This window comes from Gastrolobium bilobum, unplaced genomic scaffold, assembly GCF_033153095.1.
Source record: "Gastrolobium bilobum isolate Gb01-03AN ecotype WA unplaced genomic scaffold, APGP_CSIRO_Gbil_v1 utg647, whole genome shotgun sequence".
In the NCBI taxonomy this organism is placed as follows: domain Eukaryota; kingdom Viridiplantae; phylum Streptophyta; class Magnoliopsida; order Fabales; family Fabaceae; genus Gastrolobium; species Gastrolobium bilobum.
Window position 1 is genome coordinate 68702 of NW_026899122.1, and position 14666 is coordinate 83367.

General features: G+C 32.4%; 2 protein-coding genes across 2 annotated transcripts; one reads left to right on the forward strand and one right to left on the reverse strand.

Moving 5' to 3' along the window:
- Window positions 1-837: 837 nt before the first annotated feature.
- On the reverse strand, window positions 838-1770 carry LOC133287427 (protein PPLZ02-like). The gene is made up of 2 exons (XM_061485042.1): window positions 1642-1770; window positions 838-1528 (listed from the first exon to the last, which is right to left on the reverse strand). Exons 1-2 carry the CDS (start codon window positions 1722-1724, stop codon window positions 1015-1017), a joined length of 597 nt encoding a protein of 198 aa, XP_061341026.1. The 5' UTR covers window positions 1725-1770; the 3' UTR covers window positions 838-1014.
- An 11890-nt stretch (window positions 1771-13660) lies between these two features.
- LOC133287429 (large ribosomal subunit protein eL39) lies at window positions 13661-14342 on the forward strand. Its single transcript, XM_061485043.1, has 3 exons — window positions 13661-13754; window positions 13882-13985; window positions 14069-14342. Exons 1-3 carry the CDS (start codon window positions 13752-13754, stop codon window positions 14115-14117), a joined length of 156 nt encoding a protein of 51 aa, XP_061341027.1. The 5' UTR covers window positions 13661-13751; the 3' UTR covers window positions 14118-14342.
- The last annotated feature ends 324 nt before the right edge of the window (window positions 14343-14666 follow it).

The following is a 14666-nucleotide window of genomic DNA, read 5'->3' on the forward strand; positions in this document are numbered from 1 at the left end:
TTAAATAATTTTAATATAACATACTTATCTAATATTACCGTTCAAATATTTAACTAAGAGTAACAAAGGATGCATACATTTTAAATCAATTGTTAATCTGATTTAGTCAATATTCGATTTCATTATGTGAACGCAAGTGGCGAAATGGTTTAAAAATCCACTTTTATTAAATAAATAAAAAATAAAAAATTCACCTTCTGTCAAATGTCCGTTTGAACACATCCTGAATCTAAAACAAATCAAGCTTTAAATACTTGATCACATAAAGTTAATCACAGACTAATTAAACCAACTAATTTAATTATTAAAAATGATATAACTAACCTATTTATTTAACTAATTAATTATTTTTCCATGTCATATCACTCGATAGATTACCCCCCCTAAGAATAGGATAAAATCCACCGTAACAAAGTATCTCCACGGGTGACAGTTACTTTAATAGTCAAGAGTAAAAAAAAAAAAAAAATCCCATTCGGTACATAAGATATGAAAGGGATTCTGAAGAGAAATGTCAGATTCTTCATTCACGTAGTCAAGTAATCCCTGCTAATTTTATTGCTGTAGCAATGCAGGATAAGTTGGTTTGTTTTAATCTAATTAAATCAAAGGATTTTTTTTTTCAAATACTTGTGTCAGAATTGAGAGCAATGTCAGTGCATGAAATTACAATCTTTGAAAAAAGGGTTCTAGCCAGTTGTCTAAAAAGCCGTGCCTTTTGACAAACCTCCCCTTACATTTCAGATAAGAGACTGATTCTGCAATCTAGAAATGCAAATTGCAGAGGTCATGATCTTAGAAGAAAGAGCCAGAAAAGATACATAATATCACAGATTACAACATGGTTGGCTATACATAGAACATTGTCCAATGGGTCACTTAGAAGATATCTAGGACCTAGATAGGAGCTAAATTAAAGCACTAGTACTATTAGAGACTGCGATTGTTGAAGAAAATTAGTAAAATTAGCAGAATAAGAATGTGAACCAGCAAAATGCTCAAAATGTTTATGAATCAATGAGCTTGTTGTGGAATAACAGAGCAGAGCTCAATAGACCCATAATGAAGAAGCTCCTCTATCATTTGCTCTATATGTTGTTCTTCTATCATTTGCTCTATATGATCTTCTTCAAGAGGCTTGAATTGCTGATCACTTTCCAGTTTAACCTTCTTGAAAACCCAATTCCCCTCTGATTCTTTCTCCTCCTGTTGTCTCTTTTGTGGCAACATTATATCAGTCTCGCTACTTTTCATGGGAAAGTTGCTTGTTGAGATCACATTTGGTGAAGTAATTCTCTGAGGCTCTGGAAGTGATGGCCTAGTCATTTGCAACGAAGCCATATAACACCTATGAAGTTTAGCGGTCAAAGTTGCTGAAAGAAGCTTCGAAGATGAAGATTGAGACCCATTGGGGTTGTAAGGGAAGTTTGTTCTTGCTCTTGTACCACCCATTAGCCTCGCTGCTTCATCATAGGCTCTAGCAGCATCCTCAGCAGTTTCAAAAGTACCAAGCCATATCCTAGTTTTCCTGCACAAAAAAGGAAACGTTTTTTTTTTCTTTTGCATTTAATACCCTGAAATGAAGGTGCTTCTAAAGACAAGTGAAATGTGCATGGGAATGAAAACAAAAGGTGCACTTACAATATAGGGTGCCGAATTTCAGAGACCCAAGAGCCCCAATGCCTTTGTCGGACACCTCGGTATCGCTGTTGTGGTCTGGCCATGTTAGGGAAAAGAAACGTTTCTTTTCAGAAAGTGTTGGCGAAAATGTTGAGTGATAGAGAATTGTGGTACCAACTGAAGTAGGAGGAGGTGGAGGAGTGGTGGGTTTATGTAGTTGGGCTTGTTCCAAATGTAGCACTTTTTCTAAACAATCTGGCACCAATTTAATCACAGTGGGGGTCCCACATGGGGATTTTGAGGTCTTACCTTCTTTTTCTTTACCTATCAGCTATAACTTGGCTGTATTGCAATTTGCAAGTCATGATTATTGAATTAGTGTTTCAAGAAACAATTCACATGTCTTTCAGTCTATGCTATGTACTATTGTTTCAAATATATGTATATAGTCTATTGAATTATATATTTGTTAACATTATTATTTTATTTTTATAAAGATATTACAATTAGTTCATTGCTTTGCTACTAGTTCGATTCGGAGTGAATTTTGAGATTAAAATTTTAAATCCCTTCCAAAGATAATACTGAACAAGATCGAATATATGCTTTCATTTCATCTGCTCAATTTCCTGAACTACCATCATTTGATTATTAACTTCATTATTATCTGTTTCTTTATTACCCTTTTTGGACGCCAAGAAAATTCTAAAATTTAAGATCATAGTCTATAGATTATTCTCATGTGAGTACTGATCGATAGGGAGCAAATTGTAGATAATGACTAGTTTGTAGTCCCCTCTTGCGTGATGTTTGAACTACAAGATCTTTGAACATATCATTCTCAAATGCATATTAAGCCCCAATTGCAGTAATGATTTATCTTTTTTAATATCAATTTGAGCTTCTGTGTCATATTTTAGCAGATACGATCCCATTTCAGACCTTGGTCGCGACCAAGATAACGATCATATGTTGCAATTATTTGTTGGTGGGATCAGTCTTGCCACAAGACAAACATCGATAAATACTGTTTACCATTGCATTTTCTGTATCAATGTATTAGCATCAATTTTATAATTGGGTCAATCCCAAGTTGGGACACATCGGTTTAAGATCAAAGATTCTTGAACCATCATAATTACCCTAATACGTCAAATCATTTGATCAAATCTCCTTCACTATTATTATCATTTCACTAGCATATGAGAGCAACAAAATCCTCTCCTCTTTTCTTTATTTTCTGTTGGGGATGATGGGGGCCTAAATTGAAGGGTACTGGTCACGGAGAAAAAGTATCGGTACTTGGGTCTTGGGACAAGTTATAAACAATTCTATGTAGCTTTTTATTAAATAAAGTAGTTGAATTTTTCTAGTGGTGTCTGTCACGGAGCTTTTCTTCGCTCTCAAGCGTATGGTAGAAGTACAATACACACATAGTTGATCAGCAATGAAATTGAGAGTTCCCTTTTGTATCGATTTATTTTTGGATTATATTTATCTTATGTTGCATAATATAAATAAGTTTCTATACATACAAAGTGAAAGTGGATTTCATATCTATATTTTCTCTCTTCTCTTACATATGGATCCTTCTTATAATTTTATTTATATAACATGATATAATTATTTTTTTATAATATAAGATAAATATAACCTTTTATTTTTATTTTTAGGGTAGTTTGTTTACACGTAATTGATAGCTTAGTGCTTAGGATGCTTGAACGGGAAACAGTACGATATGGGGCATGGTATGAATAAGGACATCAGCAGCAGTATTTCACGACTTTGGTTGGTAACGGCCGATGTTCGTCTCTTAGTTACTGTTCACCCACGTGCCTAGAGTTCATTCACCATGTTATAGATTGTGCTAAATAAATTCAAATTTCCTTCAAGATATAAAACAATCTTTTTGTGGGGATAATTCTCAGAACGAAAAATAAAATATTAAAATTCCAAAAACCACTGGGTAAGTTAAACAAACACCACTCCTTTCTTTCTTTCTGCTGAAAATGCAGCAGTTACTTATGAGTGGTGACTATTGCATGCTTATTTATGTCTCATAAGGTACAGGAAAGATTCATTTTATTGTGTTTTACTACAAAATTTGTTTGTGTCATTCACAGAAGAACTGAAGGGGTAATTTTGGTCACTCTCACCCCATCTGTGATCAGGAGAGGAATTAGGGTGTTATGGTGCTCCCTTCTCATAAATGGGAAGGATAAAAAATGAAAAAGGAAAAAAAAATATGAATAAAAAAGAAAGAAAAAATTTTCTCCTGATAGGAACCACTAAATTTTTCAGTCGTGCTGCATCACTATACATTTTTTCATGTGATCAGTCCCATGTGCTAAACTACTGACGGCAAAAGACCTTATTTGAATAAAACAATGTGGGGACCACTCTGCAGAGGGTGATGTTCTTCTGTCTATGTGCCACGTGTAGCCAACAATTAAGAAGATGGTCAATTTTGTGCTGTTTTTTTCTTCATGAAGAATCACTTGTATTGAAGAATCTTTTTAGCTTAGTTTTATGTTGGCTTACGAAGCTATCTATGGATTGAAAGGTAAAACTATTCTGCTTTCTAAGTTTTGGTATAGTTTTGCTTTTTGTTTCTTCCTAAGCTGAAGCAAAAAAGAAGAACGTTAACAGTCAGTAAAAAGGAAAAGAAAAAATAAAGACAGGAAAAAAGAATAGAAAGGGAGACAAAAGAACAAGTAGCATGTATGTCATGGATTGAAAGATTAGGAGCTTTGTAAATATCCCTATCTATGTCTCTTATATTTTTTCTTTTTTCATTTTTGTTTTTCTTTAACGGGAGCTTTATTTTTGGCTTACAGCTAACATCAAATTAATATGCATAAAAGGTCAAGAAAGTGAAATGTGTATAATTGTATATACTGGTTAGGACCCACCCGTGCATACGCGTGAAATGGGTCCAAAAAGATAACATGGGTGATGGAAGCAAAAGCAGTGTTTATCTATTTAATTAATTTGTATTCGACGTATTTCTCTCCACGGTTGTTTGAGAAAAATCCTAAACCTCCCATGGTTTTGTTGCCCTCATCTTAATTCCATAACACCCATCATGCCCGTGTCATGTCTGGACTCTCTTTCTCCTCACGAAGCACACTGCTTCACATGCCAATTTGCATAATCCATTGAATTTAACTATAAAAATAACAAGGGTCAGCTGCGTGGCTTGGGGATAAGTACATAACATGGGAATTTCTCTAATAAATTGAGCAACTTTATGTCTTTTTCTTTATGTTGAGTCCTAACTTGAATATACACATGCATGCACATATGCGATATTCCTTTGTCAATTGTCTTTTCCTGGATTTGTTTATTTTCTTCCTAAGTTCCTATTGTTTGAGAAATATCTCTCTTACACACTCCGTTATGCAAATGGGAGGTGGTATTATGTAAAGAATCAAATTAACCAAAAAAACTTAAATCATTAATTGAAGGTCTACCAATAATTTTATATTATATCTCTCGTACATCTATTATTAATTGAATATACCATGGAGAAGGATTGTTATTGAAGACAATGGGTGATATTATATATCATTAATAGATTTGACGGTTCAAGTCGACCTAGACCACCGATTGACCAAGTATATCCGATAGGTTTTCACTAGAGAAGGTTCAAAGGTAACTCCACCTATCTCGATGCAGTTGTTTCTCGTTGAGGAAATTACATTTTGCATTTATATTCTTACGCATTCCAGTCACGATGAATTGACTTCTTATCCATGTGGGGGATTGTTGGAATTTATATATATAAATTGTGTAGACAATCTATTGGTTATGAATAAGAAGTTTGGTTGTGAAAATGTGTGTCTTTTCATCGACAAACAGGTGTATCTTTTCATCCTAACGGACATGTTGTTTCATCCTTGAATGGGTGTCTTTTCGTGTTGAAAGAATGTGTCTTTTCGTGTCCAACGGATGTGTTGTTTCGTCGTCGAATAGGTGCCTTTTGAAACGTGACCTTACGTTGTTTATAAATAGACACTGACACCTTCAGAAAATGAATCCAATTTTTCCTGCACTGAAACTCTGCCGGAATTTTTCTCCTTCCGGTTTTGCATATTCCTTTTCATACTCCAGTGTAGTTTCCTCTGGCATTTAGTTGTGTTCGTTTGGGCTGTTGACTGGTAGTGCCGCCACTCTTCAGACGAAATCAGCTCTATCCTGGGAGACAAATGTCCATCAACCTTTGACATCAGTGAGGGGACAAATTGTCTTAAGGAAACACGTTCTTGGGCTCGGATTTTATTCCTCTGATACTGCATTTTTTCATTCTTCTGATTCTGTCTGTTTCATACATATCAAGTAAGTCTGTTTTTAATATTTATAATTGTACAGTGATAATTCTAATCATCTACCTCCTCTACTTTATACATGAGTTCAAATCTATTAGTGATATATAATATCACTCATGGTCTTCAATAACAAGGTTTACCCGCCGGAGATATTTTTTTCCTTCAAAGTATTTATACAACTTATGAGTGTAATATATATTAACCTCCTTCAAGCATGAAGGAAACAATTAAGTTTTCCCACACGTGGCATCTCCAGCGCAAAACAATGCAACCCAACTCCTTTTAGGTGAAATTATTTTCTTGTACTTAATGCAAAATCAAAAGCTTCCATTTTTGACCAGTGGTATACATCTTTTACGTAGAAAGTAGACGGGATTGACAACTAATTCATGCCTATTACTTCAATGAAACAATTTTCATTTAAGAAATGAACAGCTGGAAATGAAACTCACATATTGCTCTGTTCTGAACATATAATTTGTTTCTTACTCACAATTTAATGGTCAAAGAGAATTTCTTCATGAGATCAAGCTTCTATGCATTAACATATATGCTTTTCTATCGTGAGTCTTGACGCGGTTTCGTTGCTAAGCAAGCAAGAAAATGAAGGCTGAGCCGTGAGGGTGAATTAAGAGATGATGTGACTCAGTCCCCACCCGCCCGCAGTCAATGGGTGCCATTTTGCATATCGGACACAATTTTTGAAGTATATTAAGGACCCCATGAATAGGGATATACAACTTCCATGTGCATGTTCCAATTTTGCCTCCACCATTAACGTGTATGTACACATATAATAGAATGCTGTTACTATAAAGAATGCTGTTTGTACCAAACATTTTATCAATCTTATTCAAAGTCCAACTACTCCAACATCGATAATACAAAATTTGTTCAGTATCTATCTCTTTATTATGGTTTTTTTGTTGTTGGTAAAATCTCTTTATTACGGTTTTAGACTATAATAGCTTCGAATTTAGAACCTCACCCTTGTTTAAGGATACAATAAATTCTCATGCATATTAAAACGTTTGTGTTAAAATTTTCAAAATGTTGAAATTTTGATAATTTCGGTGTTGAAATTTTATTTGTGTTAAAATAGACATCTAAACAAAATGTTCAAAATGTTCAAGATGTTAATTTTATGGGTAAAAGATTTCTCCAGTCATCGGAGATAAAGTTATTTTCAGTGAGCTCAAAATGACGTCATTTTGGAACGGAAATCAAGATATTTTTGTAATTATAATATATTGCAGGGTTATATTAGTCTTTATCATTATAACTTTTTAATTTTATAAACCAAAACGACGTCGTTTTGAGTTCACTGGAGATAACTTTATTTCCGGTGATTGGAGAAATATTTTTCTCTAATTTTATATATTACTTTACGTTTGAAAAGTAAATAATACACGAGTCCACTTACTTGTACTAATTTTTTTATAATATTAATTATTTATTAATAAAATAAGGATGATTAATATCGAATTCGTGACCATTTAGCCACATAAACTCCAATATCATAAAATTAAAACAATCATCTTATCTAAAAACTCAAATTGTTAAATAAGGTACACTTTAATGGTTTGGGTTTATATTGGTTGTATATAATACTTATGTAACATTATACTAATACTTTGTCGTGTGGCATGTAGTTCTTAACCCTACTGCAAGGCACCTGGTTGGGGGGGATTAAATGTGCTAGAGACGTAGTTTTTTTGTCCCCATTGAAATTAGTCAAGATGAAGCACATGCTTGGGGGTACTATGCACAACTGCAAAATGTCAAGATTTGGGGGTAAGCAAACCACAACCAATCCATACGGTTGGCTTGCGCATTAAATAATATTTCTGTATTTACTATTCTGTTTCTAACATCTTCTACCTGTCAAAATCACTATAACGTGATTATGTGATCATGTTATTTGATCACAATCACTCATTTAAAAATTTTACATTTTTCTTTCTCTTTCATATCAATGAGTGATTGTGATTAAATAACATAACCACATGACTATTTTTCCACATGAGATGATTCATTCCCCTGTAAGGTTAACAGACAATTACAAGATTAAGCACCTACTTTTCTTGGCATTTAAAAGGAAATTAACCAACAAGGCTTTAAATTACCTATGGAAATGGTCTATTCAAATATCCTAAGTAGATTTGGGAAACAGAAACCATGAGACAGTTTCAACTTACCTATTATGTGAGAAGACAGCTTCTAATAAAATGGCTTTACATAAAAAGGCAAATTTTGAAATTAGGACTAATTGCGATGATTGAGGAAGTCCAAAGACTAGAATGAAGTCCTGTATAAATTACCTATTGTCATGTGACTTGATGTGTGAAGACTATTATTGAGATTGAATGACAAACAAGAAGGAAGCAGGCAAGGTTTCTTATTGGATGGTACGAGTCACTGTGTTGGTGTTGATGAAATTGATTTATCTCATATGCTACTGAATGGATAAAATTTATGCATAGATAAGAGTGTGAAGTCATCAAGTGCCACTATGTCAAGCTCAAGCGCGGGTGGCCTTTTACACGATTGCAAAACATCTTTACTTTAGGCCCGAGATTGAACAAGTCGAGGCCCACTTACAATGTAGTTTGTGTTTTTTTTTGGGCTAAAATAAACAATAAGTTGTCACTCGATTTAGATTTTGGTAAGTATAACTTATTTTGAAATATCAGTTCATATATTTCTATTTATTTTGATTTTGATCCTTGTCATAAAGATATATATTGTTCTTTGTATTTTTTATTTATTTTATTTTTAAAGCATATTTTTTTCTTATTAAATTATTTATCCTTATCCTTAGGAAGAATTAGTCTTTATAATTTTTCAATTATTAATGTATTCATTTTTGAAGGAACAAAATCTCATTAAGTGAAATTGTAAAAATTGATATTGAAAAAAATAAAGACCAAAATGAAAATTGGGTACAGCTAGAAGGACTACTTGTTTATTTAATCTTAGTCTTGTTAGCTCATCATATAATTTGTTAAATCATCTTTCATCTTTAATTAGATGGCTTTCAAATTAAGGAAAAAAAAATTCGGGATGAAAATTAAATTCTTTTTAACTTAAGCCCCTTTGCTTTCACTTTAGCTGCCTTCTTTTTTCTAAAATAGATACTGGACATCTTTTGTTAAAATAAATAAATAATATGATATTAAAGTAAAACCTCGAATTTAGTAGGACACAATATAATTAAGCCTGAAATATGAGTCTATTTTTCCGGTCCAAATAAGATGTAAATTATGTACATATAAATGTTTATACACTTGAAACAATATGATAAAAAGAAATTACTTCTCTCGTGTAGTACGAGATAAACTTTCTCATATTAAGAGATAAAGAAAATGGATTTCACCAAATTTTAGAAAAAAGATAAGCACATATTTTAAAATAAGAGTAATATAATATGGGAAAAATATTTCTCCAGTTAATGCATATAAGTTATCTGCATTTATTCATAAAAGGATGTCGTTTTGATATTGAAATCTTAAAAAATTATAAATATAAAGACTATTATAACCCTGAAATAAATTAAAATTATAAAAACACCATGATTTCTACCCAAAACACCATGTAACATAAGAATATGATTTTTCATGATAAAAAAAGAAAGATAAAACGGCCGTAAAAAATCGGATCTGGTGCCCAATTGGCACTTTATTTTCTAAGACTTCAAATAGATGTTTAATGGCTATTTGACCATTTGGGACATTATTATATGTATTTTGTAAGCGGCAAATCCGGAATTTGTTTATCATAGGGGCAAAAATAAAATTTTAAAATTATAAATATTATTAAAACTAATAAGAAATATTAATTATTTTAAATATTTTTAAGGGAGAGGTTAACTATTAGTACTAATAATCTATTATTATAAAATATATATTATTTTATATATAAAATAATAAAAAAATTAAAATTTAGGAAGGGGCCGATGCTCGCCCCTCCGAGGTCCACTCCTTACACACTTGTTACATCCTCAGAAGTATTTTTCACTAACGGGCATTTAGTTCTGCGAACTAGCCACGCGTAATTGTTTTTATATTTTTTTAACTTTTCAATGTGTTTTGCTGACACTCCCTTGAGGAACTCATTAAATTTTTATTTTTTATTTTTTACTCCTTTTAAGTTCCTCTAGGACTCATAGATCATGTCCTTGAAATAATATTAATGAGTTCATAAGGAAGACTCGTGGAACTCATTAAAAAAATATAAAAATAATTCTTCGGGAGCTATGCATTGAACTAAATGTCCCAGCTGAAATATTTCCAAAAAAAGAGTTTTTATTTCCAAAAAAAAAATGTCCCAGCTGAAAAATAACTTAAGAGGCTGTTTGGTATGAAGTAATTTCTTGGATGTCTTGAAAAGTGGAAGTGGGAATGATTTATTTCCACAATTGGTAGAAGGAAAAGATAAAACTTGACTGGGTATAGTTTATTCCATGACAACCATTTTACACTACTGATTGTGGAATTGAATTACCATTTAAAACATGGTAATTGTCAATTCCCAGGTCTTGGTTTCTTCACATTCCATTTTTCAGACTAAATTATCCCCCGACGCTATCTTATCACTTGCAAAGGAAAGACAGCAGAGGAACTTTGGGCTCTGTTTGTAAACAAAACTTACCAACACTATGATCCTACAATGATAATATCACGGTTTAGGAAATGCAAGATGAAGATCGATAAGGTTCAACATTAGGTGGCCCACTAAGATGGTCGTTCTTTGCAATTTGTTTTTTTGTTATAATGTGCCAAATTGTCTTGAATAAAAGTTATTCTCAACAAGGGTACTTTTGTCAAATTTCTTCATATTCCCAGCAATATTTTATTTTCAACCAAACATTTCTACAAAAAAATTAACTAATATTCTGAATAATATTTTGTCCTACCAAACACTTTTTTTGTAAAATACCCAGACACTTTTTATTTCAGCCATATTTCAAGTAATCGTCCAGAATTCAAACAAAAATTTCCAGTACCAAACACCCCTTAAAGGACATACTAAAGAATAAAATATACCATTCAGCATCCCTGAATGGTCAGACAACCATGTTTAATTATTGGTGCTTGTGCACTATTAAATTAGATTCAAGCTAAGAATTATTCTCATTAAAAATTTTAAATTAGTGGTGCATCAAACTATTTATTTTAAATAAGTTTAATTTTATGGGTTTTATACTCTCATATAATAGGAGAGACTTTTTTCTCCCGCAGAACCACAAACTATGGGGCCCACCAAAGTAAAAAAAAAAAGATGGTAAAATTTTTAATTTTTAATGTAAGAAAAAAATTTCTTCTCCAATAATAGGAGTCCCTATTTTTATAGGAATTTATAATTCTTATGCAACATAACATGATTTAGGTTATGCTATAAAAACAAACCAAGTGGTTCCACCATTTTTTAAAAAACAAAAAAGTATTGGTCTGATTTTCGAAGGATCAAAAGGATATATTTTTCGTTTCCTAGATGATTCTCCCATGTTTATATGGGCTTATGTAAATAGTTCACTTTTTATGTACCAAAAAAAAAAAAAAAGTTCACTTTTGTACTTTTTTAAAAAAAGAAAAAGTGCGAAATTATATGTCACCAAGTAAATGGCTATACTTATCAATGTAGAAAGGAAGATTGTAAATTTTTTATGGGTTCATCTGTATTTTCTTCTATCAGTTTCACTAACAAAATGTCATGACATTCATGAGCTCTATGATAAAATGGAAAACTAAAGGGGAAATTAAAATATCAACACTAAGCAGAAAATTCATAAAGATATCAACCGATAGCATGAACTTGATACTAATTTGTGTCGAGTAAAGTAACTTTATTTTACTACTAAAAAAGAGTAACTTTATTTTACTTTATGCTCTCACAATAGAAAAACATAATGGAAAGGCAAAATTTTATTTCCATAATTTGGAACCAATATTGCACTCCCCTGAGGATGCACTCCTTGGTTGTCAAAGGAATGCACAATTCGGCGCAGAGAAAACAGTGAATTGAAGAGAGCATAAATTTTTAAGTTCCCTATTCAAAACAAAAAGATCGAAAAGAAACGAAATATAAATCAAGTAATTATTTGCATACCCATAAAAATGAATCTAAAATCAAGCAACCGATCTGTATAAACTCATATTACATTATACCAGTTTTATTGTAGAGATACATGAAACTCAGCCTTTCAATCAATTAACACAAACCGGAGGCCATCTAAACATTTCAAAATTATCTAATAGCTAATTCCCTTCATCAAGCTAATGAGCCCTTGGCTCAGAACTTTCATCAAATATAACAGGTGATTAAGATTAACTATTGCTACAGTTACATAACCAGTGCAATCACAGATTCAGATAATTCTTCAATGACAATCTAGCTATAAGGAATTATAAAGTAATAAGACAACCATTATTGAACCATAAGGCTTTGGGCTATAATCCAAGCAATTGTACATAACCCAATAATTGCTTATTGTATATCTGTCAAACTCACATTATATACAGCAAATATCACACTGTTAAAAATTGCTCTGCAACTTCTACACGACAGTGATTCAGAAAATGATGATATCTCAAAGATCAAGATAAATAAGGAATATAGGCTAACTACCTTTTCTTTTCATTCCTTTCTATCTTAAAATCCTCGTCCAAACACACAATTTCTACGTTGTCCCTTTTGTAAAGGTTCTCACTAAATTATTTCAATGATGGGCTGAACATGGATCGTTATGCTAGTTGTAAATCCAAATATGGTTACTCATATAAAGTCACTTTGAGGCCCAGGACAAGTTTTTTGTTTTTGGACTCAGGCCTAGGACCAGTTGAACTTGGTCGTTCTGAATGGATATCTTTGATGAAGCATGGTCTAGTTAGGCCTGCTAAGGCTAAGGAGGTTTTATCCAAATCTCTTATTTAGCATTCTTTGTCCTGATCGAAATGGTCTTTGTTTGCTCTAACACCATCCCCCCACGTAACTCCACTGACCCAGTCCAATAAGTCGGTCTCTGGACCAAAACAAATAAAGAGTTTAAAACTACATTATCTAATAGGATGGGTTTAAACTTTATTTTATGCATTGTTTAAAGGTTTTAATTGGACAGTAATACTAAATTATTCTGCTTATCATAAAAATATATATTCTGAAATATGAAAAAATGCAATTTTTTTTTATAAAAATGTAAACCTGCAATCTTAATAATACAGAACATGTCATTCCATTTCCCTCGTGTATCTTGCAGTCTTGGAGATATTCATTGATTTACGAGCATATTTGCAAAGCCATACATGTTAAAGGGAAATTATGTTGAAACTAATGTGTTTAATAATCAATAATTTTAATATTTAAAGTCATGCATCAATACTCTTTAAAATATGAAATAAAATCACCCAGCGACATTAGTGTTTCTCAATTCTTTTATGAATGTAGAATATTTATAATGTGAGTGTGAGAGAGATTATTACCTTATTGATGTTGTTTAAAAAAATACTTTAGAAATTTTTTTGTTCATAAAATATTTTTTATTATTAAAATAAATTTTAATGTAATTTTCAAATTAATTTAATTTAGAAAATAAATTATTTATTTATTGTAAATAATTGATTACCAAACAATGACCCAATTAGTGAATCCCAAGCCAAATAATTTTGGTTTTTTCTAATAATAATACATATACATATAAAAAGAGGGGAGTTAGCTACTAGGGTTTCGTTCGTAGTTAGGGTTTTCGCTGAGCGGTCTCTGTTCCATACTCGGTGCAGTAGAAGGGCATCCGTAGACAAAGCGAAAATGGTATTCATCAACTAAAATGAATTTCTTGAATCTTCACATTGTAATTGCAGTGATTAAGATTCTGTTGTGGTTTTGGTATTTGATTTCTGGTTTGGGGGTGGGTTGATTGAGTTGTTGTTGTTTGCAGCCGTCACACAAGACCTTCAGAATCAAGAAGAAGTTGGCGAAGAAGATGAGGCAGAACAGGCCCATCCCTTATTGGATTAGGATGAGGACCGATAACACCATTAGGTATGTATATCTCTTTCTATTGTTTATGCTCACGATTTCAGTGCGTTTCTCTTCTCTCGCTAACGCTTCTCTTTCCCTTTCAGGTACAACGCTAAGCGCCGCCACTGGCGTCGTACCAAGCTTGGATTCTGAGGTGCTTGCTCTGCCAATGTTTTACCCTTAATTCGTTTCGGTTTATTAAATTAATTAGTGTCTTTTCTTTTCTTCTGCGGCAAAAACAATGTTTTGGAGCTGTAATGCTTTTGCATCTTTTCTAAGATCAGTTTGTCAGGATTTTATTGTAGTTCACTGACGGTAAAGTAATTGGAATTCTTCGGATCATGAATTATTAATGATTATATTTTTTGTTGCTTTGAATGATCGTTGATAAACTGTCACCACTTCTGTGCTTGTCACAATAGATATTCGTTTTGTGTTGTGTTTCTTATTCATCGTAGGAGAGATTGTTGTTTTGTTTTAACCTTCAGCGGGTAGGTCACCGATGTTTTATGTCCCCTGGGATGCGGTGATGTTTTTCATCTTTCTCAACATTTTGTTTTTCCCCAATGCATTCTAGTTGTGGCTTTCCTTTACCATATTCCGTTGACTGTTCTTAAAATGAAAGATCTCGATTTCTACTTGGATGCTAGCAATATTTTCCTCCCTTCTCAGGTTACATATATTTGACTAGGTTCTGTCATT

Coding starts and splice junctions, on each gene's coding strand:
- LOC133287429 (XM_061485043.1), top strand. Junction 13,986..14,068: donor AGGACCGATAACACCATTAG/GTATGTATATCT, acceptor TTTCCCTTTCAG/GTACAACGCTAAGCGCCGCC.
- LOC133287427 (XM_061485042.1), bottom strand. CDS start 1,724: ATGGCCAGACCACAACAGCGATACCGAGGTGTCCGACAAAGGCATTGG. Junction 1,529..1,641: donor GAAATTCGGCACCCTATATT/GTAAGTGCACCT, acceptor TTTTTTGTGCAG/GAAAACTAGGATATGGCTTG.